Genomic DNA, 26,743 nt, shown 5'->3' with positions numbered 1-26,743 from the left:
CACGACAAACACGCTTTGTTGACAATCTTTGTGAGTAAAAAAACGTGTAGAAATAAAAACGAACAATGTGTGTTATTAGGGAAATAGCGGGCGAGCGGTGTTGATGCATGATTGCGCCGTGAGCGGTTCTGATACTTTTTGGGTCGCAGCTGCTCGCAGCGCCGCTTCAACAGTGCGATACCCTCACGAGGAACAAGCAAAATATCAAACACGCCAGAAGTCCGTGCGAGCTCACGATTGCTGATCGGTAGCTGGTCACGTGGTGTTAATCGCCTCTCGTAACCCCCTGTACACTACACGACGCTCAGTGCAAAACTCGCCCCGATCTTGTGGATTCTCGCACGAGTGGAAAATCGGCTCAAAAAAGTGAAAAAGTCGCACAGTGTACGCCCGGCTTAAGGATGACTACATTGTGCCCCCCCCCCCCCCCCCCCCCCCCCCACACACACACACACACACACACACACACACATACTCTTCAGAAAATGTTAATGTATGTGCATAGAAAAAGAAATCTGTCTTGCCAAATGTGCATATTTTAGGGAGTGAGAAGCTTCTGGTCCGTTTTTATCTTGATCCACAACAGCTCCACACATTTTTTTGTGTGTGTTTGTGTAGCCATAGCGATAAGGATGCTCCAAGAAGAAGATCAGCACATCTGTGTGCCACGTTTATTACTCTTGAGGCATCCTCGTTGACTTTTGATCGTGATTTTCACAGCGTTAACAACAATTCCTCAAAACAACGTGTGAATTCCTGTATGTGTGTGTTGATTTAAGGTTCCAACTCACCACAAGGGACTTGGCTAGGATGTTTTCGATGAGTTTGAAATCATTTCGTTGGAGTTGCTTGCACTTGATGCCGGTTCCCTCGGTTTCCTCGTCGGCATAGAAACGGAAAAACTGCGACTCGTCTTTAAACTCGCTTTTTTCCAGGACTAAAGGGAAGAAAGACACAGAGCACATGTGAGGACGGAGCAGCTGCAGGGGAGGTAAACAAAAGTACGTAGCATTTTGGTCTAGATCCATCTGCAGAAAGATTGGATCCAGCAACGGAAAAGCCAGAAACCCTTTTAAAGGCTTCGATTGTACATGACGGCTCATTATTTGGGAACTCAAATTGCACCAGGCTCATGATGGAAAAACTGATGCGTTGGCACAGGAACAGGCAGAAACTAAAAGAAGCTTCATGCAGACAAAATAATGGAGGATCACTCATTAACTGATGATGTGAGTCTCAACATCTGGAGATGCATCACATCTGTGGAAAAGCCAGAGGACTGCTCTCCTGGGGAAACTAAATGTACTGGGTTGTGTTTTTCAGAGTGTGTGTGGGAATCCCACAGCTGGTCTGAGCGACGCTTTAACACATGGGGCACCTCGGACAGGTGAGAGTCTTTTACTGATGCTTCTCCAGACACGGCACTTTAAGAGCCATTCAACCTGTTTTTAACAGAACGAGTAGAAACAAAACGTGTTCATATAAAAGAAAATCAAGTCTAGCAGGAGGCGCAAAACGACAGGAAAACGTGTGCATTTGCAGCTGGAATCACACTGAAATGATGCTAAACATCTACTGCAGGATCTGAACATAGTCGGTTTATGTATGGCTTAATTACAACTGCTGCGCTGATTTTCTTCCATCCATTCATTTATTAATCTCTGCTTATCGGGAGTCGGGTCACGAGGGCAGCAGCCTAAGCAGAGAGGTCCAGACTTTCCTCTCCCAAGCCACTTGGGCCAGCTCCTCCGGGGAATCCTAAGGCGTTCCCCAGCCAGTCTAGAGACATAGTCGCTCCAGAGTGTCCTGGGTCTTCCTTTAGGCGTCCTCCCAGTTGTACGTGCCTGGAAAACCTCACCAAGGAGGCATCCTAGCTAGATGTCCGAGCCATCTCAAATGGCTCCTCTTGATGTGGAGAAGCAGCGGGTCTACTCTGAGCCCCTCCTGGATAAATGAGTTTCTCACCCTATCTCTAAATCCCGTTTCAAAAAGCAATGGTGCCACTGCTGCAAAGAAGACGCGGCATCAGTGAGGCTTTGGTCATTCATAAGGGGTTAGCGTGTGGCGGTAATATGGCATTTCAACCACTTGTATAATTTCAGTCACTACTCTGGACGAAGGTAGGAACCAAGATCGACTGGTAAACCAAAAGCTTTGCATTCCGGCTCAACTCTCAGCACCAGTCCACCTATCGATCCCACGCTCCACCTTCCTATCAATCGTGACCCGAGGCACTTTAACTCCTCCTCTTGAGGCAGGACCTCGTCCCCGACCTGGAGAAGGTGCTCTACCCTTTTCTTACTTATGACCACATTTTTTTGTTGCCATTGATTTAAAAAAAAAAACATTTTAATTTAGTGTTTGTTTGCAATTCAACATTTTATTCATAGTTTGTTCACCCACCCGGAACAAAGAGTTTTCACACTTCTTGCACCAGTTTGACTCTCAGAAACTAAACGGAGAATGATATTCTGAAGACAATGCCGATTGTAAATTGTTGTCAACAGCAACAGTCCAGCTGGACGCTTCTCTCAGCCGAAGCACCGAGTAAATAGAGGATAAACATAAAATGCATCCATTATCTAACATGTGTTGCTTCCTAAGAAACCTTTATGATAGGGTTAGGGATCACATGAGGAGTTTGCAGCTTAAGTTCAAGCTAACTGTGCAACAGGGCTTGTGCAGGCAAATCTGAACACCAAGAGACACCAGGCCGTTCAGAGAACATCTGCTACCCAAAGATGAACTTTCACAACTTCACTACGCAGCCACAGCGCCACACCCACCCTCACTGGCTGGACTCCAACACTAACTATTTCTGAATACGTGTCATTTCCTCTGAGTCTCGAAGGCTGTGGCCTTATAATACTTTACACCAACTATTAACTGCAGGGCGTGTTAATCTGGAAACGGTTAAAGCCCGCTGACACTCATTTGCATATTTTTGCACACTGCTAAATCACGATTTGAATGCAGATTAAATCTATGAGTGAAATTACTTTGCTATGTGGCATTATCTGCTCGGTCATATGGAAATATCGTGGTCCGGTTTTGTTTGGTATCTCTTAATAAAACATGAACCCCTCTGTGTGCATTTTAGCAGTAATACAACTATATCTCTGAGTTAAAGCACAAAGGCTTTGCCAGACGTTGGTAATGATAACAGCTTTGTGACTTTATTCACATTTCTGCTATAATATGTGGTTCAACGTGTTATTATTTACATTAGGATCCGTTTAGCCTCGTCACATAAAAGAGTTAATGTTCTGCTGCATCTGGCAGAGTGATTTGTCTGAAGGCTGCAGGCTTTAATAACAGTCCAAGGCCGAAAAAACAGATGGTTAAGAAGGAAAAAGGACAGATGAGGACATTGAGGAAAAAACATAAACAGAAAAGTTGAAGAAAGAGCAAAAGCCGACTGAGATCTTAGGAAGGTGTCTTAGGTGGAGGTAATGAGTGCAGACGGGTTGAGGAAAAGAGGTCATTACTGTGAATAAGAGCAAAGAAAAGGAGAGCAGATGACACGCCTGAACAGATGGTGGAAGGTTAAGTCTGTGTCAGGTGAGGTGAAACCGGGCTAAACAACTGTCAGGGAGTGGATGTGTGAAGCCAAAACATTAGAGGAAGCTAAACTTGTAAGTGTTTTCAGACTCGTGCATCACTGAAGGTTCTTCCAACATGCGCCAATTAAAAAAAAACAACTAATTATCCTAACCTGATATTTTTACCAGACTAGTGAATTAGTGATCTTCAGCTTACATTTCACAAGAAGCAATGTCATTGTATCCCTTCAACAATGTTTCAACACCGCATCCTTTAAAAGCTCTCACTTTACACTTAACTCACGAGACTGAGGGTACGGTCGATTCAATTACAGACCTTATCCAGTGGTCACGGTTCTGTGGGCTGACCCAGACGGCCGGGAGGCAAAGCCAAGCAACTCTGGTTAGGGTGCACTGCTAAGGCTGTTTACATTCAACATTCTGGCTTGAAACCGGATCCGTGCCAGTGCCATGTGGTCGGTGAGGTAACAAAATTCAGACTGGGCATGCAAATTTACAAATTTGGAACTATGACGGCACACAGAGGCAAGACCAGCTTTGAATTCTTGCAGGTTGACAGCAGAACCGACTTCAGGGCAATTTAAGGACGAGGTGATGTAACACGGTGGCGCAGACGTGAAATCCCTGGAATGAGGAGGCAAATGGAGGAGCAGCAACAAAAATGACGCGTTACAAGAGGAAGTGTGCTAGATGACAAACACAAAGGAGAATCTTTTTGTCGGACTGATTCAATAAGCGTCTGTGAGGGAGACGGAGACTGACCGTGGTGCATGAAGCCACTGTTGCAGAGCCCGACGCCCAACGTCACCGCATCCTCACGGGTCGAGCAGTCTCCCTGGGAAACCAAATCAGTGACGCACACAGTCAGTCGGTCACAATGCCTGCTTGCACCTTCTCAATCACAGCATCACAGGTGGTGGTCCAAAAGCACGCGTTCACAACCACACGTCCAGTCCAGGTGATGACAGCCAGAAGGCTGACCCAACACTACCCAGGTGAATTAGACCGATCTCTGTTTATGTAAACATACTAAAAACAATGCTGAAAACAGCTAAACAAATCATAAAATATGCATTTTATAAGTCTGCAGCCAGAGAACTAAAAAGTAACCTCAGCATTGGTGTCTTGTGTGCCGTACCTGTGAGATCAGCCAGTCCACCAGTTTGCAAGCGGGGACAACAGATCTGAAGGTTTTCAAATGGTAATCTCTGTCCCTGTGAAAAATAAACGTATGAGTTGCTTCAGAAACAAAATACGTAAACAGAAATCCACAACATATGGTTAAGCGCTTCTTAATTAAATCCAGGCTCGAGTGAAAAGAGCATCATCTAAAGGCAGAATCCTGTTGAGAGACAACTCACGACATGACGACCAAAGTCTTGCAGCATCAGAGCTTCAGCAGTCAGATATCATCTGTTCAGGCTTGAACTTTAACCCTAAAACCTTCCGTTTGGTATCTGACAAGTCTTCTTTACTTCTAAGGCCTCTACTTCTGTAACAGAACAGGACTAGTACGTTCCTCACTAACCCGTTGTATCTTCATCTCATATCCTGCCCCCTGGTGGAGGGCCGAAGTACTGCGGGTGCAAAATGCTAAGTTTAAAGGTCTCATTCCAATACATTTGCAGTGGTGTCTAGTCTGAATGATTGCCTCTAGAGTCGTTTTCTATAGAAAAAAGTTCTGGTGCTCCTGTTTCAGGGGGTAGAAGTTTGTCAAGGTGTGGGCGGGGCAAGCACGTTGCCTCTGATTGGCTAAAAGCAACACAACTCTTCCGCTGCCTTTATTCGCTCTTCTTTCTTGGGTAAAACCATAATTCCGAGTGTGTTCAGTTATGTTGTGGAGTTGCTAATGCTAATGGTTACCTTGCACTAGCCGAGACACGCTCTGCTCTCTCCAGGCTGCAACATCAACATGGCTTTCCGCGGTCACAAGCCAAGGTGGGCGGGGCCATGATTTCTAACTTCCCTGTGACGTAGAAGAAACGGGCTTTTTCTGACACGATCGTTTTCCCGTTTATTTCTTTTCTGCGGCAAACGCGCGCAATCAGGGTTGAAGAAAAGTTTACGTTCAGCATGCATACGCAACTCAAAGTTACCAATCATATTATTACGTATTATCACCAGAACCCCTTCCTTTCACCACATCACCCCAGTTCTCCAACAGCTTCACTGGCTCCCAGTTAAATTCAGGTCCATCTTCAAAATTCTCCTCCATACCTTCAAAGCCATCCGTAACGTCTCTCCTCCATATATCTCAGACCTTATAAGTATCAACACCCCATCCCGTTCTCTCAGATCTTCTTCTTCCATCCATCTTGCTGTTCCTTCTGCCCGTCTCACTACCACGGGGAGCAGAGCTTTCAGCCGCTCTGCTCCCCGTCTCTGGAACTCACTCCCCCCAGACATCAGGAACTTCGACAGTTTTACCCTTTTCAAAACCAAACTCAAAACACATATGTTTAAATCTGCCTATGACCTCTGATTTTATTGAACTGTTTCTCTCTTTGTTTTTTCGTCTTTGCATTTTATTGTGGTTTTAATGTATTTTCTGAAAGTATTTTCTGTCAAGTGACCTTGGGTGTTCTGAAAGGTGCTTTTAAATAAAATGTATTATTATTATTATTACATTTCAAAAAGAGCAACGGTTACACGGCTGCTCAGTGAACAACACCTCATGTGGAGTCAATCAAACGCCACATTTTACAGTCAACCAAAAATAGAAAGCTGCATCTTTTAGGTGCAGATCCAGACATAATATCAGCAAAATTCAATGCTGAACTAAAATCATCCGACGATGAGCAATTTCTTTACAAGGGAACTCAAACAGATGAACTCAGCTGTGGCTTCATTAGTCTACAAATTAAATGAAGCAGGGGCAAGTTTTATAGATGTTATTATTCACAAATCAATCTATGATTTAAACCGGTTAATTAATTGCTACAGCAATTCCAATTTAGTAATAGATTCAAAAAGGAGGGCCATGTTACATAATAGCTGCCAGGCAGGCAGAGGAACTGCCTTTGTGTGTTAATAGGATTTGTCCTTGGACCAAAACCTCTTTTGTTTGCTCCGATGGCAACGCTGGCTCTTCAATCAGCAAGTGAGCGATAGAGGGAAAGATAGAGAGAAGACGGGAAGATCTGGGTGGAAGATCACGCTGGGAAGTGGGAATAGTCTCTTTTATGTAACAGAATATTTTCAGTTTCCCTTGAGGTGAAGAAAAGTTAATATTTTATCCAAATCCTCATGCAAAGTAATATTTACATTAGGAATAATATATTAACTCCTTTTAGACCTTTAATTGAATCATGAACATCTGTTTCAATAAGATGGAAAGGCAAAGATGGGAAATTAAAGCAAAAAAAGGGCTTAAATTAATGAACGCGAGTGATTAATCCCAACTGAATTAACCCACACAGCACAGGAAAGATTAGAAAAAGAATGCAGGTCATTTAAGAGCTTTCTCACATTAAAATCCATGAAAATTTGGCGTCTATTAGCTGCAGCGAACGTTGAATTTAACCTACAGGAGGTTAAATTAGTGACATTTGAGGGCCGTCACTCCTGGCGGAGACGCAGTCATTACAGAAAGGATTGCAGCCGGGTGGATGTGAACCCGGCATGAATATGCATTCATGCACCTGGAGGGCAGATGCGGGGGGGGGGGGACAATAAAAGTGAAAGCAGAGAGGAGGGGAGGGCAGGTACTTACTTGATGACAGGAGTGTGGAGGCTGTGAAGGCGGCAGTAAAGCCTGATGCCCTGAAAGAAAAGAAAACGGAGCCGCTGACTCACAGATCGTACACACCTAGGATAAACATGTCGGATCATGAACAAAGGCCAACTTAGAGCTTGAAAAGCGTTTCCCTGAGGGGATTATTTTAGGTTAGAAACGTCAAAGCTGCAGTCTGTTGCTTCCAAATGGAGGCAAGCATAAATGCCCGGGTTTAAAGCTGAAATCTGGAGTTTTCCCTCTTTAAGTGATTTGTATGATAGTCTTACCTGTGAAACAATACAGGCAGTTCTTATTTTTCTTTTGCTAAGCCTGACCCTCGTCGCGTGGAGCAACATGCTATTTAAATTGAGCGCCTCAAAGCATCTGCTTACATACAGATGTCAAACACAGAGCGTAGGGGCGCGTTTGTGGACGTACTGATGCAGAGTTGGCCACAGGGTGTAAAGTTCCGGGGAGCTAGGGGAGCTAGTGCTCCCCCAGAACCTCTCCGCTGAAACCCTCAACACCCAGGGGGAGCTCGAAGAATTATCCAGTCTGACAGATCTACGTCACACCGTCACTGTTTCACCCATCTTGACCTGCGATGGGGAGGGACTCTGTTAGCTTAGCTTCCAGGAAACAGCAGAGAATGTCTCAACTACCAGAAGCTAACATTAGCATTAGCATCTCCACCACACAGCATAACTCCTTCAGGCTTGTGTTATTTGTGGAGATAAAACATCAACGTTGCAGAGCAAAGAGAGTCAGTGGTAGAGGCGTGTTGCTGTTAGCCAATCAGAGGAGAGATGTCCAAATATCAGGAAATAAGACTCCAAATCTGGCTTTCTGACTCTCTCCTCCAGCTGAATTCTCGGGGGTCATTCCGGCGCTTCTGAGGAAAAAAACTTCAGCTCTCTGCTTTGAGTTATTTTACTACAGATGTTTAAAACCGGGTCTTCCAAACATTTAACTCGTGTGTTTGTGTCTGTTAACATTGAACACGAACCTTAAAATTGTTGTTTTTGTGCACAAAGTAAATAAAACTGATTTCAAAACACAAACAAAGGTCGTGATAAAAACTCTAAGTTTCTACATATTTGCCGATTAGGTGTTGCGATGAATGTGGGATAAAATGAAAAGGGTAAAATATATGAAAATATCTTGATGATGATTGAGATTTCTTTTAGTAATTTATAGTGGCTTCGAAAACCCTCATTTCTCTTTTTGGCATTTCTTACACGACACGAATCCCGAGGCAGGATCGGCGTTTACCTTTGACATGATGTCCTCCATCTCGCTGCGGGCCTTGTAGGTGCCGTCGTCATAGCGGAAGCGGTACAGCACCTGCTCATTCTTGAACTGGTGCCTGTCGGACACTGAAACGTCACCAGAAGAGGAGAAGGTCACCTCATCTGAGCTGAGCTACGGAACACAGTGTGCACCCCCACCCCCCGTTAATGGCAATGTTCCTTTGGCATCAATTTAGAATGTAAAAATCAGGAAAACGGGTTATAAACACATCAAGAACTATTTTCTGGGTTAAGGAATTAAAAGCAGTGCAAAACACAAACTATTCTTATTATTACGATTTTAAGCTTTAGGCTTTTAATGCCTTCACCTTCCCTCCTTCGGCCTACTTTGGCCCACTTTGACCTTACTTTGAGTGCAAATAAAAGAAAAGATCACCAAAACAGAATTTCTGTTTGTTTTTTTTTGGGGGGGGGGGGGGGGGTTACGTGGCCCGAAAGGACCATTAACATGACAAATTAGGACTTTATCGTTAAAAATTTGGACACCCCTGTTTTTTATATTTAAAGGGACTTTACGGACTTTTGAATTGTTATGCTCGCGATTGCCCCCTCAGGCCAAAAGCGTAATGGCAGCTTCAATAGTAGGCTTGTGCACGAGGCGCGCATGCTGTACGTGCACACTCCTTAACGAAAATATCAGCTAAGACAGTCCCGTGTGTGTGTGCGCGCGCGTGCGTGTGTGTGTGTGCGCGTGTGTGTGTTTGTGTGTGTGTGTGTGTGTGTGTGTGTGTGTGTGTGTGTGTGTGTGTGTGTGTTTATGATGGGTCAGTCCTCCTGCATGCTCAGATCATTTCCTTCCCTTGCTTGAAAAATTTTTCCAAAATGAAAGTTGAACCCACATCTTTTTTATCAGTGAATTCAATGCCGTTCGGCGAGTCTCAAATAAAAATTTGGGCATCTTACTGTAAAAAAGATACCATTAATGTAAAAAAGAAACTCTAAATTAACTATGTTCACATCCAGAATCGAACCCAGGACTCCTACACAGGAATCCAACATCTTACTAGGTGAGCTAAAGTGCCACTGACGCCCTTTGTATCTGTAACATTTATATCCTTGATGACAGCTGAAACAACGTTCAAAGAACGGGTCGAAGCGAAAATGGCTATTTTGTTGCCAATTTGCAGGAAATATCTAGAAGAAAGTTCTACAGAAAGTAGCTAAGGGTCCTCAGAAATGTAGCTAGCTTTGTCACTAGGCGTTAGGAACAGCGACAAAGTGGAACTACCTCTCTCTCTGCTGCTAAATCTACGGATAGCAAATGCTACGGGCTATGCCTGAGCGTGAACGCGCATGAAGCAGCCTGCTCGACCCGAGCATCTCTCTTTTTCTGTGATTTTACAGAAAAACAGGCAATCACAGTAAAAATGCCAGGACTCATTCTACAGGACCAGGGCATTGCAGGAGAATGTATGAAGAAGACATTTATTATTTCTATTCATGTTTTGGCTGTCAAACTTCCATAATGTCCCTTTAATGTCTTGGGACTACCATGGCAACAATTATAATACAATAAACAACAGATACGAGTCAGGAGTGAAATGTCTGAAATTTGAATCCATTCAGGATGCTAAACAAAAAAACAAAATAATCACAAACCAAGCTTGTGTATAAAAAGAAACCATTGGGCAGTATTAGGCAGTAATGGTAGTAGGATTAGTGTGTTGTGCACCGTCAACAATAGGGGTATGGAAAGGGTAGGTAAATGATCGAACGTAAAACTTCAACAAATAATTTGATATACTGCTTTTATACATCAATTCAACGTGAAACATTGTGATTTTTTTTGGTGTATCAATGTTTTCTTGCATTTCCTGCTGGAAATATGTGCCAAAAGGAGGCGTGGCCTGGCAGGCCAAAAGGGCAGCACTGCTGACTGACATCCCCCCCCCCCCCCAACGTTTCATATCGGCTCGTGAGTGACCCGGCCAGCTGGAGGCATGGCCGAGATTCGGCTGTGCAGCAGATCACATGACGGTGTATTTGCCAATAGCGATGGCTGATTCAAATGCAGATAAAATGCAGACTTTTAACCTGCAGAGGGCGCAACATAAACGGTTTTAGGCGGAACTTTTAAATTTTAAACACAATTCCAAAATAGTGGCGACACATGTCTACAGCACTATTAGACACTCGTTAATAGAGTTGATTTGGGGGGTGACTTGCTCTTTAAGAAAGGAACTGAAGCTCTCCAACTTGTACTCATGAACCCAATACGTCTAAAACAGGCCCAGCAAATAGAACATGATGCACAAAGACATGACTGGGGAGAAAAATCTTTGGTTCCACCACAACAAGCTGGCACCGACTCAAACAAGCTACTGGATTTCTCAGTCTAGACTTGAAATGCCCACAATAAAAGCAAAGGAATGCACAAGCAAAGCGGCTCCTGTCAAGTAGGAGATTTTACTGTACGTGAAATGAAATGATAGCCATTTATCCTCAGAGCAAAGTGCAGATATTCAAGTACGAACAGATGTGTAAAGGAAACAGGAACATTGGACTAATTGTTCTCCGAGGTCGAGTCTTTCAATTATGTTACAACAGAAAAACCAATGATACCTTTTCAATAGCTAGCTCGTGACGCCTTTATATCACCCGCAAGGTCTGAACCTCTCCAGTTTACCCACAGTGCCATCTTGCTATGCCACAGAGGCGTCCATGTCGTTATTGTTTCACTCTGTGGCTGAAAGCAGCTGGCAGACAGAATCTCTGGGGATTTTCCACAGGTATGAAGGAACACGAACATTGGGTTTGAGCAAATTTTCCTGAGAGAGTGTTGAGTATAAACATCCTGGACAACTGCATACATACATTATCTGTGTGTGTGTGTGTGTGTGTGTGTGTGTGTGTGTGTGTGTGCGCGTGTGTGTGTGTCTGTCTGTACGTGCGTGTGTGTCTGTCTGTCTGTACGTGCGTGCGTGTTTGTGTGTGTGTGCGTGTGTGTACGTGCGTGTGTGTGTGTGTGTCTGTCTGTACGTGCGTGTGTGTGTGTGTGTGTGTGTGCGTGTGTGTGTGTGCGTGTGGGTGTGTGTCTGTCTGTCTGTCTGTACGTGTGTGTGTGTGTGTGTGCTTGTATGTGCGTGCGTGCGTGTGTGTGTTTGTGTGTGCGCGTGTGTGTGTTTGTGTGTGTGTGTGTGTGTGTGTGTGTGTGTGTGTGTGTGTGTGTGTGTGTGTGTGTGTGTGTGTGTGTGTGTGTGTGTGTGTGTGTGTGTGTGTGTGCGTGTGTGTGTGTGTTTGTGTGTGTCTAAGTTAGATTTCTTAATGCATATTTCAGGTTAGGAAAACCTAAAAGTGTCCCTCTGAAGTCTAAATCACAAAAGTAGAAATAATGGGACATTTCAGGAAAGACTCGTGTTCGTGGTGGCTTCCACCATAAAAGGTGTTGGACTTATTTATAACGTGTCTTAGAAGCAGGGTGAAAATTGGATAAAAGTAGATGATAAAAAACAACTGATTGATAGCAACAAGGTGCAAAAGGCAGAAATAAAATTCTGCGTTGTCTTACCGTGGTGAATGATGCCATTTTCCAGTAAGGCTTGTCCCAGATTTACTCCCTCGTCGGCATTACTGATCTCTCCACTTTCTATCAGCCACGACACAAATTCACTGAGACAAAAAAAATATTATTTCTTTAAATAACAGTTTATGGTGTTAATTTATTATTACTGAATTTTGTCTCTTATTTCTTACATCGATTAATTCACACGTCAGCCCAAATGTACATAAGGAGACCTTTTTGGCACGTTTGTTCTGTGTTGTTGATTTAAAAGAGACATATTATGACTTTTCTTCTTAAGTGATAATAGTTCTATGGTCGATTCAAAACATGTAAATCAAGTCTTTTACACTAAAGCACTCTCACATAAAGGCAGCAGTAGAGCGGGTTGCCTCATGATCGGAGGGTCATGGGTGTGATTCCAGCTCCCGCCAGGGCTATCCTGCTGTTGTGTCCTTGGGCAAGATACTTCACCCAACTTGCCTGTGTTAGTGGTGGTCAGAGGGGCCGACGGCGCCAAATGGCAGCCTCGCCTCTGTCAGACCTCCCCAGGGCGGCTGTGGCTACAAGTAGCTTACCATCACTAGCAGTGTGTGAATGTGAGAGTGTGTGAAAGCGTCTTTGGGTGTCTAGAAAAGCGCTATATAAGTTCAATGCATTATTATAAAGCAATATCAGCAGCTTTTTTCTTGACATTTTCAGTACCCTCCCAAATGAGCCATTTCAGGTCTCTGTCACTTTAAAAGAACAAGCTGTTGCTGGCCACGCCCACTCATCCACTGATTGGGCGCTAGGCGGCTCCAAAATCTGAGAGATGCTTGGAGTCGAGCTGATGCTCCTCCAGCATGAAGAGGTTAATGGTGGTTCAATGCTAGTTTTCCTGTTTGTGACATCACAAATAGGAACATTTTCAAATGGCTCGTTTAAAGCACACGGTTCCTGAAACCACACACTGACAAAAATGGATGGATGAGTTTTTAGAGGCAATCGAGTTCCACATGGCAGCTCAAAAGGAAGTTAAAGGCGAGTTTTGCATGATGTCACCTTTACACATTTAGTTAAAACACCATCCTAAAACACTAGGAATGGTTTCATTGCCATTTGCTGCTTTTCCACTAACCAGACCTGTCATTTCTATAAGACCTGTAACTTGTGAAGATGACTGCGATTAAAATTGGTTGTTTGTGCCACATTTAGGCTAAATTACATTTCAGTGCAAATTAAGTGCTCACTAGTGTTGGAGAAAGTAGAAAAGTGTACGTGTGTTAGGGATGCGAATTATCGAGTAATTCAATAATCAATAGTTGTTTCATCTTATCGATCGATGATCGATTAATTGATAAGTGGCAATTTTTCTGAAAAGTTGAACTTCCCTCTGAATCGGTTCCATCTACTGTAAACGTAACATAAAATGCTATATTCTGTATCATGTAAAGAAAAAATGCAAACCATATTCCCTAATCAAAGATTAATTGTTATGGTTGTTCTAGAGGGGATATTGTACCCCAGCTCAATGTACTTTATCACTTCTTGAAATCCCTGTCCATCAACAACATTTATTAGCAGCATGTCTGTAGTAACCATGTTACATATTAGCTGGGTAATGCCCTCTGCTTTCATGGAGTCACACACCCTTCTTCCCAACGCTGTGGTGAATGTAGGCTAAGAACCTCTCGCTGTTTGTAGCACGGCTGAATGTGGCACATTTAGGTGGTAATTCAACGAAGTTGTGGAATTGTACTTCAAAATACTTCCACATATTGTGCATTTGGGGTCGTTATCGTTGACCACTCCATTTTGACGTCTTCATCCTCAGTGTACCCATCGTTTTTCCTTTGTCTGTTGTCGTCAGAGCCCAGCTTTGCTTGTGTTTCTGCGTGTGCGTCAACTACGTCTGGCAACAAGCACACCCCGCGAGGACTGGCGGGGAATTACGGACAAAAATTTCAATTAATTGCAATTAAATCATTTTTCTTGAGTAATTTCTTATCGACAATTAATTGATAATCGATTAATTGTTTGCATCCCTAATGTGTGTGAATGAAACAGTTCACTTCTAAATAAATGCAGAGGGTGCTTCATTGGTACAGAAGCTTAATACAAGCTGAAGGTTCTGCATAGATCTGGTACTAGCAAGCTTTTGGGGTGGTCTGATCACAAGCAGGCTGCAGGTATAACACAGGTATGAACACACACAGGGTGGATTAATTTAACTGAAGTTGAATTTATCGTCCTGCGTAACTGGCAGCTAGATTCTGGCTAAAGCGTGGCTGGACCATTAAGGCTACCTGGGAATATGTTGTTTATTTGTAGGTCTCATAAGCAAAAGCTTGGTTTCACTTGACCCATGTGGTTCATCTAGAGAAATATATCCTTTCTGAATCCGAGCAGGCTCAGGTGTCCTCTGGGAGCTCTGAGCAATGCAACATGTTGACACAGTGGGAATGTTATTTATGCAGGGGCCGTCTGCGCTTCCAAATTGAAAGGTGTTACAGTGTTTTAATGGTTAGCTTAGACCACAGGCACAGGTGGTGCATGCTTTACAAATGATCTCTCCCCACAAATCCCCCCCCCTCCCCCCCACACACACACACCTCATCCATATTCATGCATTTCAGATCTGCAGTCTTGTCTGCTGAGCAAATGTTTGAGGGAGAAAATGACTTTCTCCACTTCTTCACCTTTTGGCTGATTGCAAGGAGTGAATTTGAGATTGATGGGTGTGTTTTAGTGTAGGATCATGCAATCTGAGACAAAACGACTCATTTTGAACCAAATGTGAATGGGAATTGGCTCTTAAGAGTCGATTAGTTTATGATGCAGCCTAGCTGGGAGGCAAGTCCGAAGCTGACAAGGTGTGAAAGTGTCTCTGCATGAATAAAAGTTCAAGTTCATCGTGTGCACTCCAGCTAAAGACACCTTGAGCCATCTGTAACTGGTCCTTTTGTAAAGGTGAGAACATTATTTTTGTCACAAGAACAGTCCTCAAGTAGCCAATCGGGTGCATGTAGTAATTTGTACGAGGGTAGAATGTGGACAGTAGGCTGCTCTAAAAGTTTATTTCACTTTCTGCTTCAAATATTCTTGAATGATTGTGTCGATCATCTCTTTTTATGCCCATGACTCGCCAAGAGGTTGTTAATTAGCATTGAAGGGATACAACTGAATTCAAGGGGGTATTATGGAAGTGTGTGTGTGTGTTTATGTGTGCGTGCATGCGTCCATGCTTGTGTGTGTGTGTGTTACGTAAGAGGTTAATTTTGGACACAGAGTCAATAGTGAGCATGAATAGTGAACAGTGGGGGGGGGGGGGGGGGAGGCAGGCAAGATCTGATGGATGAGCATTACGGATTTGTTGGAATTTCTGCTGATTTTCATTCTTGAAGCGTTTTTTTATTTGTTTCGGATCACAGGGTACAAACTTACACTTAAACGTTTTATAGTTATGTTTTCTACATGAGCAAGAGCTTTTTAGAAGCGATGACAGAAAAGGAAATTAGATGCAGGGAAAGTTTCTCCCACTGAGGGTAAAGTAATGCATTAGGAGCAAAATGCTAATGGGGATAAAGCTAGCCCACATATGAACTTGAATAGCTGAGACTTAAAAGTATCTGTTTTATCCTGAGGGGAACATGCGGCATAAAACGATTTGGACAAGTTAATAAAAAGGATGAAAATGATAATATGACTTTTTTCAGAAGTTATAATAGTTATATGGTTCAAACAGAACATGTTTATGATGTTCTGCATAAAGCTCTCTCACATAAAGCGATCTCTGCAGTTTTATTCTTGACATTTTCAGTACCTTCCAGAATGAGCCCTTTTAGGGCTCTGTCACTTTAAGAAAACAAACTCAAGCTGGCCCCGCCCACCCATGCCTTGCAGTTTAGGCTGCTATAAACCGAGGAGCTCTGAAATCTTGGAGGAGCTCTGAGTAGAGCTGCTGCTCCTCCAGCCTGGAGAGCTGAGAGGGTATTTTATGATAATTCCCACATTTGTGACATCACAAACAGGAACTTATTTAATTAGCTTGTTTTAGGCACAAAATTTTAAACCAACCACTGACAGAAAACAGATGAATCGGTTTTCTTGTGTTTGGAATGTGTTTATAGCGGCAGTACAGACCCACATGAGTGCAGAAAAGGATACTACAGGTGAGTTTTGCATAAGACGTCCAATTTAAATCCCAAACATCAACATAACCAAAGTTAAAGCATGACAAAAATGTATCTGTGGTGATTATTTTAAAGTTGGAACCGGTGGGTGCTATCAAACCGGCAGCCATCGTTGTTTAACACGATAAGAACGCAAACGATCCAGAGGCTAATTTAATCGGAAAGACAAATGTTCAGATAATGAAGGGCTAACTCATCAACAGGAAATGAACGATAGATAGTGAGAAAAGCAGGACGCGGTAAATTGTTTTTAAAAAGAGCGTGGGTGGAAAAAATAGATAGAGACAGAAAAAGGACAAAAAAAATCACCTGCATCAAATAAGGTTTCCCAGATCAATTCAGAGCTGGGAATATGTTGGAGTTAAATTATGATGGAGTCTCTAGGAAAATCCTAAAAATAAATGTTATAGATTCTACAGATCATCTTGTGAAACACGTGGAGCTGAGAGAAGATGAGGATTTCATGCATCCACCAACGCATCTCTGGGAAACCCTTGAGTTTTCAAACAGCTCATTAAATATCCGTCATGGTTGTGCGATGATGTGATCATAACTAATGATCCTTTAATATGAAAACATTTAATAATCTGTAAACGACCACAGGGCAGTGTCACGTTGTCTTGCTACCCATGAGCAGAGACCGGGGACGGGGGACCTTATGCCAGAACTTGGGGGGGGGGGGGGACTGGATTCCAGCTCTTTTGAAAGCTTACGTAACTGTTTGCAAAGACCTCGCTGTGAACGGCGTGATGTTCCAGTCACATTCTTGGAACCAAAAGACTCAGAGGGAGCAGGAATAGAAACTCACTTTCCCATGAAGCACTTGGGCACAATGCTGAGCTTCCTGCGCCTGTCCTTAATCAGGTGCCTGTTCTTGGTCATCATCATGTGGTAGAGCTTCTCCCCCTTCTCCGCGATCATCACATAGGCATCTCGCTCCATTCCCAACTTAAGACCTAAAAACAAATAAAACAAGAGACTCGATCACGTGTTCTGCATTTACCGTCAACGGAGTGAGACTCTGCTGGGGTGAAGGTTGTTAAAAATGTGGGAAAGGAAATGAAAGTGCAAACAAAGTCTCAGCCAAGAGAAACAGCAAATCCAGAGATCTCTGCTTGATTTCCAAAGCTTTTTAATGCATCAAAGCCAAACGCTCGTCACGGTGCTGTTAGACGACACAAATGAGTCTTTTCACGGACCGTCTGGTTAGTTTCGGTATTGTGCAGACGGCTTACAGTCAGGAATAAAACTTTTACAGCATGGATGTGCCTCAAGTTCAGGACGGGGTGGTTGTGGTGTTGATGTGTTAACTATTATAGCTGTAATGTGTGGTGGAACATGTGAGGGCCCATCGTGATTCTGTAAAACCACTTCAGCGGTTTTTTTGCTGCTTACCCTCATCCTGGGTTTTGATGAACTTCTGAACTGGACTCTGGAGAATTTCTGACTCTGGCAACTCAGCTCTAGTTCAATGGGACGCCATAATCTGCTTAACTCCACTAGCGGCACATCGAGCTCCTAAACTAGAAACTAAAGGATTCAGTTTTACAAGTCATAATGGATAAAGGATAAAGCTCATATTATATATGTGCGAAACCTTAACAAGAGCTTTTAAAATCTTCGGATCTTCGTCAGGTGACCTCTTTACCGCTCCATACACCACCGGTTGGAGCCTTTGCTACTTTTATCTTTTGGTTAAAAAAAACTCACAAAGTTCAGTTCACTGGATTTCACAAATTCAATAAGTCAATTTTACATTTTCAAATGAGAAAGTTGAGTGATGGTTGGGAATCTGATGGGGGGGCAGAAACATGCAACACAGCTTCTCATGTCAGTTCTCTTGTCCGCTCTTCCTTCTTCCATCTCAGGAACATTGCTAAGCTGAGTCCCATTCTGTCCCGCTCTGAACTTGAGACAGTTCTCCACACCTTCATCTCCTCACGCTTAGACTACTGTAACTCTCTTTTCACGTGTCTGAGCAGAACCTCCCTGAACCGTCTACAGGTGGTTCAGAATGCCTGTGCTCGGCTTCTGACCAAGTCCTCCAAACACACCCACATCACCCCGCTTCTCCTCCAGCTTCACTGGCTGCCAGTCACCTTCAGGGTTCATTTCAACATCCTGGTTCTGGTCTATAGGGCCTTACATGGACAAGCACCATCATACATTGGTGATCTTCTCAGTCCCTACACCCCCAGCAGGTCCCTGAGGTCCAGTGATCAAAGCCTACTGGTTGTGCAGCACCAGACTAAAGGTCAAAGGTGACAGATCATTTGCTGCTGTGGCCCCCAGACTCTGGAACTCTCTCCCCCTGAGCCTGAGATCAGTGGACTCAGTGGTCTCCTTTAAAAAGCAGCTGAAGACTCACTTGTTCAAGCTGGCTTTTGTATGACCTTCTTCACCACTCTCTCTTTATTCTGCTCTCCCCACCTATTCCACCTTCCTCAGGATCCACCGATTTCCCTCTTTCCTCTTCACTCTCTCTCTTTCTTCACATTTTTTAATCACAATTGCCTATTTTTGCTCATTTTAAATATATTTTTAAACATTTTCTAAATGCTTTTTTATTTTAACATTTTTTGCTTTTGTGAAGCGCCTCGTGATTTTTATCTTGAGAGGCGCTATAGAAATGATATTTTCCTCTTCTTCTTATTCGCAACACCAAATTTCTCTTTGAGTCTGCAGAGAGCTCCGCCGGCACACTGATGGAGGTGGGGTTAGATTACACTTGGCAGCAGCTGGAGTAGAGTTAGACAATAAGTGTCATTGAGCAGACGGGGGGCCTCTCCAGCACAGAGCCTTCTGGTCCAGCTGTCAGAGCTCGTCTTAAGCTGCCCCTCGTCTTCCTGTCCTCACTGGCTCGAAGGAAAACCGGAACACATTAACCCGCCCTAACCTTCAATAAAACGCTGATAAGACACAACACCTCCAACTGGCAGTCGCTGAGCAATGAAAGCCTTTTGGGGGGCCCGAATAAGGGAAGCCATGTGTCGCAAGAAAAAGAAAAGAAAAATTAAACGTATGAAATACACAGAGAAAAAATAAGGTGCAACTTAGACAATAAAATGTAAAAAAGAGTCCGTTACTGCAGAAAAACCTCGCACCGCTGTCTAGATGGGAGTGGAAGGGGCTGAAAGAAAGGTAGGAACACTGAAAGTAAAGTATACGGTAGAAAGTAACAGAGGAGGGCTGAGACAAGAAACTGGACGGTGTGACTGATCTGACATCTGCTTGCCTCAGGTCGGCTTCCGCAGGGCTGAAACTCAACACCCCAAGCTGCAGCACACTCCTTCATACGTATCTGTACTCCGAACCCCTTTAATCAAGACTCAAACGGTGATAACACCAAGCTCAGATTACGGCGTCAACTTCCTCAAAATACAATTAAAATGCTTCCAACTATTCAATTTACTTTGATAACTAATTATGTCCACATGTCAGCTGCGGAAGAATAATGTTTAAATCCCCTAACAGCTTCCAGGATTCGGTTCTCATTTTTAGCCATCAGTGCTATCGGGTGGCCCGATGTGCAGCGCCACAAATCTGACCTCAGCCATTCACACACTGTCCACCTCTCAGAACATAATAAAGACAGATGGCGAGTGCTGAACAGGCAGGAAGAGAAAAGTTGAAAGGAAAATAACCGCAGGAGAATAAAAGATCTCAGCTTACATCAATCATTTCAAAATAATGGAATTAGTGCAAGTTATATTCATGAACGAAACGGAGCTTTTACAGGATTTTCTTGGATTTTGTGCAACAATTCCACAATGAGTCAAAAAATAACATAAACACCAATTATAGTTCTTTGAAATAAAAGAGCATAAATTTGTATCAGCCCTCACTACTGGTGCACCTTTTAGTTTCAGCATTTTAAACAAAGCTTCTGTTTTATAAGCAGGATGTAAACACCCCTTCCCAGGTCACAGACTACAGTTACCCTGTGGAAGCTCTGGTACTTTAATAGTTTGTGCATCTAGAACCACGGCATTCAATTCTGGTCCTGGAGGGCCGGTATCCAGCATGTTTTAGTGGTTTCTCTGCTCCAACACACTTGATTCAGTGGCTGAATCACCTGTGCAGCAGCTCATCAGGCTCTGCAGAAGCCTGTTAATCACCTGCTGATTGAAACCAGGTGTGTTGAAGCCGAGTTAACACTGAAAAGTGCTCTCAGTGTTCAATATCGGCTTTTTTTAACCAATGTCCGGTACACCACTATAATGTACTCCACTGATTACTGACTCCAATACGCGTATAAAAGAAGAAACATTAAATGACTTTAGTTAACTAACATCACTTATCTTCTATCACACAGACTTAAAACTTTAAATATGATCTGTGCAAATTATGAAAACTACTTTAAGTTAGCCCAGTTTTGCCAAACAAACAAAGATATCCCAAAACTAAACCTCGGATCTGCCATATTTAGACATTAGGAGTGAGAGGAGACGTAGCTGAAGATTTTGATGTATAGTATGAGAATGGTATGTAAAAGTTGTTTGATTTAAAGACAAAAGCAAGTGAAGATATTACATTTTAATGCCAGTATCGGACATTCATGTTTAGAGGTTTACTGCAGAATTGCAACCTGGAAAAGGTCCAGCACCGTACAGCAGAAAATTTCGATGTTAAAATCTATTTACCATAAATCCTCTAATATTAGCCTGTATTTAATTAACTGCCGGGTATCATATTGTGGCCGGTGTCGGAGTCGGCGGAGGTGAATAATGGCCGTTTTTTTTATTGTGGCCGGGTGGAATGTGGTAACAAGCAAGTACGGGGGGCAGTTGTGTCATCGTCTCACTTTTGATTTGCCAGTGACAGACCGCGAGGGTAACTTTAACCGTGCAAAGACGAAGAGGAGGAAAAAATTTGATATCAAGTTCAAAGAGAACGTGCTGATTATGCTGCAGAACACTCTGGGGAGCAGTAGCAGGGGTTGTATGAACTAGTCACTAGTCAACTTCACCGCTCTATAGTGACTTTTTATGCCTGTCATCGACTAGTCGCTGTCACGTGATAATGACCGGCAAGATGCAGTCCACGGAAAAGACAGCAGCCTGCTGTCAGCAGGTGACAAGCTCCTGCGCGTCGGGAGGCAACGCGCTGTGCCAGAGCGTCGGTACTGACACCCGCCTTAAAACGGACATTTAACCAAATTGTGACGTTTACCCTCTTGCAATTTAACATTCCCCTCACCCCCATCTAACCTTAACCAGCTTGCGCATGCAAAGCTCTGATTGTTGACGTGCTCCAGACATCTGCGTCCTGAGCACGGCCACAGTAACATTATCAAATCAGGTGTCGCCACCTCAAAAACTAATTTAGCACGCGATCATTCATATCGGCTCATTTCCTTTTATGTTTTCTGCCTTTTATTCTTTTATTTGTGCCTGATGCGTTTCGCTGCTGTGGATCGGGGCGCATCACCTGTTTTGTCCTCGGTGACACACCTAACTGATGCGGCCGGCGAGCACTCCGCTGTTTTTGCGGTCGGTAGATCTTTTAGAACTGCAGTTCAAAGGTAACTCATGAGGTGAATATATATGAACCCAGGTAGCAGTTTCTCTTTAGGATTGAGAGGAGATGCAGGAAGATAATAAACAGGCAGGACAGAAAAATAGTCAAATAAAAACAAGTTAGTTCTTTTACCTGGTGGTTGCAACAAACAGACACCATTGAAGGTAATCAGAAGTGAGGAACAGAAAATGAAATAATTATTTTAATGTTTAGAGCAGCAGGAACTCTGAGAGGCTGCAGGCGCATCAGTGGGTTTGCGGCCGCTGCGCGGGGGAGGGGGGAGAGGGCTGAAGCAAGATGCAGAAACTACCGTTGTTAAAAGAAATGTGTTTAACTTTGAAAATGTGGGCGCAATTTTAATTGTCAAAAACTCCAGCGAACCATTAGTTCATTTTGCTCAAATAGAAATTGAGGCCTTTCTCTAATTCTGGTCCTCCTTCCAATAAAGGCCTGGAGCTTGATGAGCTTGAGTCAAATACAGGCCCGGGTCTGTATTAGAGGATTTAGGGTGATTACCATTTGTGGGCAAAAACAACAAATTAAATACATGGAAAACCAGTGCTTCTCTGTTTTGTGCAACACAGTTGTAAGACATTAATATTTAATCCCACCTGCGGGTGTTTTACTGACGCCTCTGTGATGTTTACACCTTTTTCTAAGCTGTATTACATAAAGAGAGGAAGAAGAAAATCTGAAGGTCTCATCAAAAACATAAAGGTGCATCACTTACTCTCTCTCTGCTCCCGTTCCCTCAAGATGGCATCCAGCCACTTTTGTTTGTCCTCTGCATTTTTGGCCATGCAGACAAACCACTTGTTCTTAGCCGTGTTGTGAATCTTCCAGCCATTGGTCACGGTGTAGTTGTTGCTGTGATAGTCAGCTGTAAAGCAAAAGAGGACCGAGCTTAGACAGAAAAAGGTCGACATAATAATCCCCAGGACGCATTATTCGATCATCGCGTCTGAGTTTTTAGGCTTGCTAACAAAAACATTTTAATCCCTCCTGCCCGACAGCCACAGAAGGAAAAAAAATGGACAATAGTTTTAAATAAAGAGAATAATAAAAGTAATCAAATGAGTTTGTAAAGATGTTTGCAATAAAGTCATCTCTGAAGAGACTTTAGATGTCTAAGTTGGATTTAAAAGCCAATCAAAGAGACAAACAGCGCGCATCATAAAAGCAATAAAAGACCGTTCTTCCACTGACTCATCACATTCTCCCCTCGCACTTCTCTCCAATTCTATCATCCATTTAGCTGCAGGTGAGCAGCCACTGAATAATGAATGGCCAGTGGTAATGGGCTGCATTAGTCTCATGCTCAAAGTCGTATAAATAGATTTGATACTTTTGGCCCCACTAGGAGCAGCTTCTGCCTTTCTTCACAGAGAATCAAACTGTGTCCAGAGATGCATAAAGAACAAATGTGCCGAGCTAGATTTCTGCTGAATGCATCCAAAAAGGTGGAAAATGGGGAAAGTTTCAAAGTGCATGCTGTAGATTTTCTATTAGAAATGCATTATTCAAACAGAGCATCAATTAATTCTGATTTTTCTTACTGAAATACAATAAACTGAAGACTCCTGTGAACTTAGGGGATTGTGCAAAATGTGGTGAAAAAGTGGATTTGCGTTGTGGTGCTGTTGGGATTATGGTTGCCTTACAGCAGTAAGGTTGCATGTTTTAAATTTAACATGTTAGCACGTTCTTCCATGCATATGTGGATTTTTTTCAGGTGTTTCCTTCCACAGGCCAAAAACATCCATGTTAGGTTACCAGGTAACTCTCAGTTGTCCCCAAGTGTAAGCAACCTGTCTATGGCGTCCGCAACCTTTCACCCAATGACTGCTGGAGATAGAGCCCAGGTCCACATGACCCTACTGAGGAACATGTGGTCAAGAAAAAACGAATACAATCCCTGATTATAGTTCGACCTGGTCCAGGAACGCCTTGGGGTCCTACCAGAGGTAGAGGTGGAGGTGGCCGGGTACTCCCTAGTTGGGATGCTGCTGTCCCCGCGACCCCGACCCGGATAGGCAGAAGAAGACGAGACGGGACGAGAATGCCTGATTATACTGAGCTCCTGGTCTCATTATGGTTTTCTAGATTTGCTGTTTATTTTTGTGAATATAACCACTTATTTTTGATGGAAATCTTTAAATCACTCCAATTACAGTTGTGGCCTTTTTTTTTAAATTGGGGGCTCATCCAGGATCTGACTCAAGGATCAGTGCCCCTTAAAGAGGTGAATACATGAGATCCAACAGTTTAACGTTTAGGATCACAACCCCGGCTCTCCACCAGATGTGCAGACGTGTTTTCCCTGCAACCTCAGCGGCGCGACCCTTTCCGTCGAGAGTATTTCAGACTGGAATCAGCAGCTGGTCCTGCAAGGTTACCAAATCATTAGAGAATCCTTGGTCACGCATAATTTTGGCAGTTTATGTGATAACAAACAAGTAGAAAGACAACAGCATGTATCCAAAAAGGTCTGGTTTCTTCTTTTCACCTCGGCGACAGAGATGTCTCTGGTAATGGTGTGTTTTTCGCAACTAGTTAAGCAACTGGTGTTACGTATCCAAGTGGTCAAATTTTCACATGTACATGTGTTTTATTTTGAAAGTTGCCAAATGTTTTACACTGCTTTTGTGTTGCTGTGCTTGATGCTTTCTAGATATGTAGCATGTAAAGCAGGGGTCACCAACCTGGTGCCCACATGAACCATATAAGGTCTCTAAATAGCACAAGTCTAAAGAAAATGAATTAAAAAAATCAAAAATGCGTGCAGAAAGCTACACATTTCTTTAAAAACAATAAAATATGTTGATTATACATGAATTTAGTTTAAATGTGATCGATTGTAGTTCACTTCGAGTGGCTCAATACCTATGAAGTAGATCTCAGCTTCGGTAAGGTTGGTGGCCCCTGATGTAAATAATAGACTCGATGGGTAAATTCAGCAACGCGTTCAAAAGGTATCGCTTTGTTGGTGGGGGAAACACACCTACTTAATATAATAGCAGCTATTAGCTACATGCTCACTTCGTGGACACTATAAGACATTTTCCTGTTAGCTCGAGGACATTTAAAATTTATTTTTTTATTTTAGAATGATGAAAATGTTTTGTATTTGATTTTTCTTTAGATTTTAATTGAAAAACCACTGTGCACATAAAAAATCATTCATCTGTGGAAGTTATTTAAACAGGAAAGGAACAAAAAGATTATTTTTATTGTTAGAGGAAAATCTTATTCGGTCAATCAGAGCTTGTCTTTCCTTAGTTTCTCAAACAGACACACCTTGTTCAACGTTCACAGCTATCAGATAAACTGTTCTGAAAGTAGGACCCCTGAATTCTGCAGATGAGAGTTATTTTTCTTTGTGGTTTCCCTTTCAGCGACCAAAATGTTACAGCCAGCAACCAACACAAGTCATGTGGGCTTGCAGAAATATTCTGCCAGCACTGAGATGAGAGAGACTGAAAAGAGGAAGCAAGCGAGAGAGAGAGAGAGAGAGAGAGAGAGAGAGAGAGAGAGAGAGAGAGAGAGAGAGAGAGAGAGAGAGAGAGAGAGAGAGAGAGAGAGAGAGAGAGAGAGAGAGAGAGAGAGAGAGAGAGAGAGAGAGAGAGAGAGAGAGAGAGAGAGAGAGAGAGAGAGAGAGAGAGAGAGAGAGAGGAAGTGTTTTTTAAACTGGAGAACAACGTGCACCAAGCCCGGCAAACCGCAATAGCAAAACGATCTGCGTAAAGATCAGCACCTGTCCCCAATGACTTGTTGATCTTTGGCCCATTATCTAAACCCCAACCAGATCGCATTAAGTTTATTGCCAAGGTGAAAGCTGCTTCAGATGTCTATCGCCACACCAACCCATCACTGCATAGCTGACATCAAAAGCTACACGGGGTTGCACGCTACATCCTGTTAGAAACACTCCACCCAAACTGTCAACAAGCACCTGATTCAGGTCAAACTTGTAGTTTCATCAATCAAATGTGAGTTCTGGATGTAAATGACTGGTTTTTCCTTTTGCACATTTTAGTCTTTATTTAAATTGAGTAACTATCAACCTGAGCCTCATGGGAAAGCTAATACAACCCTGACAGGAGAATTGCATGAATAGATACACACAGTCTCCAAATGTGATACACTCCTGAGCAAACACAAACCTGTTCCATCTTCCACGTTTTCCACCTCCATCACCTCGGTGTTGATTCGGCCCCTGAACACATAGTGAGGCCCGTTCATAGACTTGGTCCTCTTGGTCGACTTCTTTCCGGACACCCTTGGAAGAGAGACAACACTGTGGTTACTCTCAACAGGAAAAACATCCGCTGATGCCAGCACCATGCAGTAAGGAACCGACTGTCTCCGTCATACCCACACATTCATACAGATACAGGTATGTGACCAACATGTAGGCGATTCTATTTGGTTTGCATCCTCATTAAGAGTCAACATCAGCGGGTATGTGGGCATCTGCAAAGGATTTTCTACGTCTGGATAACTTTCATTAGTGTTGAAAAAATGGGTCTCTTTATTAACGTTAGTGCATTTTTAAGCATTAAAAAACTATTAAATGAAATACTAACAACTGCTTAATATTAATGTTAGTATTAAGTAATGCATTACTAAGCAGGCCCCTCCAGCCCTTTGTCCTAACCTTAAGGACACTTAAAAGTTAATATTGGGAACGTTAATAAAGGGATCCTTTGCTTATTAATACTTAATGATGCACTAAGTAACATTAATAAACATTAGAGTCCTAAGTTAATTCATACTAAAAATAAATTCATGTTAAAGAGGTTCAAATGTTTTAGGTTTGGAAAATGGATCAAAGTTACATACAATCTGCTATGCCATCTGTGCGTAAACGCGACAGAGTGAGCACTCTCACCGATCTTTGACATATTTTTCCCTGTTCACGTTGTTTTTAGGCAGAAATAAGAGAGTAAGCAACTCACAAA

The 26,743-nt window shown here is 43.0% G+C and overlaps 1 protein-coding gene across 3 annotated transcripts in view; it reads right to left on the bottom strand.

Annotated features, from left to right (window-relative positions):
• The window catches only part of prex1 (phosphatidylinositol-3,4,5-trisphosphate-dependent Rac exchange factor 1), a 114,474-nt gene that overhangs the window by 40,028 nt on the left and 47,703 nt on the right, over window positions 1–26,743 (bottom strand). For all 3 annotated transcript variants that reach the window (XR_008564303.2, XM_054746134.2, XM_054746135.2), the window contains exons 8-16: window positions 25,946–26,061; window positions 22,513–22,662; window positions 17,071–17,218; window positions 12,097–12,197; window positions 8,551–8,654; window positions 7,276–7,325; window positions 4,702–4,777; window positions 4,326–4,398; window positions 792–937 (exon numbers count right to left, since the gene is read on the bottom strand). Coding sequence is in view for 2 of the 3 variants with exons in the window: in XM_054746134.2 (XP_054602109.2) it covers window positions 792–937; window positions 4,326–4,398; window positions 4,702–4,777; window positions 7,276–7,325; window positions 8,551–8,654; window positions 12,097–12,197; window positions 17,071–17,218; window positions 22,513–22,662; window positions 25,946–26,061 (964 nt within the window). In the remaining variant the exon portion in view is untranslated. The remainder of the gene's footprint in view (window positions 1–791; window positions 938–4,325; window positions 4,399–4,701; window positions 4,778–7,275; window positions 7,326–8,550; window positions 8,655–12,096; window positions 12,198–17,070; window positions 17,219–22,512; window positions 22,663–25,945; window positions 26,062–26,743) is intronic.

The sequence above is a fragment of the Nothobranchius furzeri genome, chromosome 15 (assembly GCF_043380555.1).
Source record: "Nothobranchius furzeri strain GRZ-AD chromosome 15, NfurGRZ-RIMD1, whole genome shotgun sequence".
Taxonomy (NCBI): Eukaryota; Metazoa; Chordata; class Actinopteri; order Cyprinodontiformes; family Nothobranchiidae; genus Nothobranchius; species Nothobranchius furzeri.
This window is presented reverse-complemented; position numbering and strand designations above follow the sequence as displayed.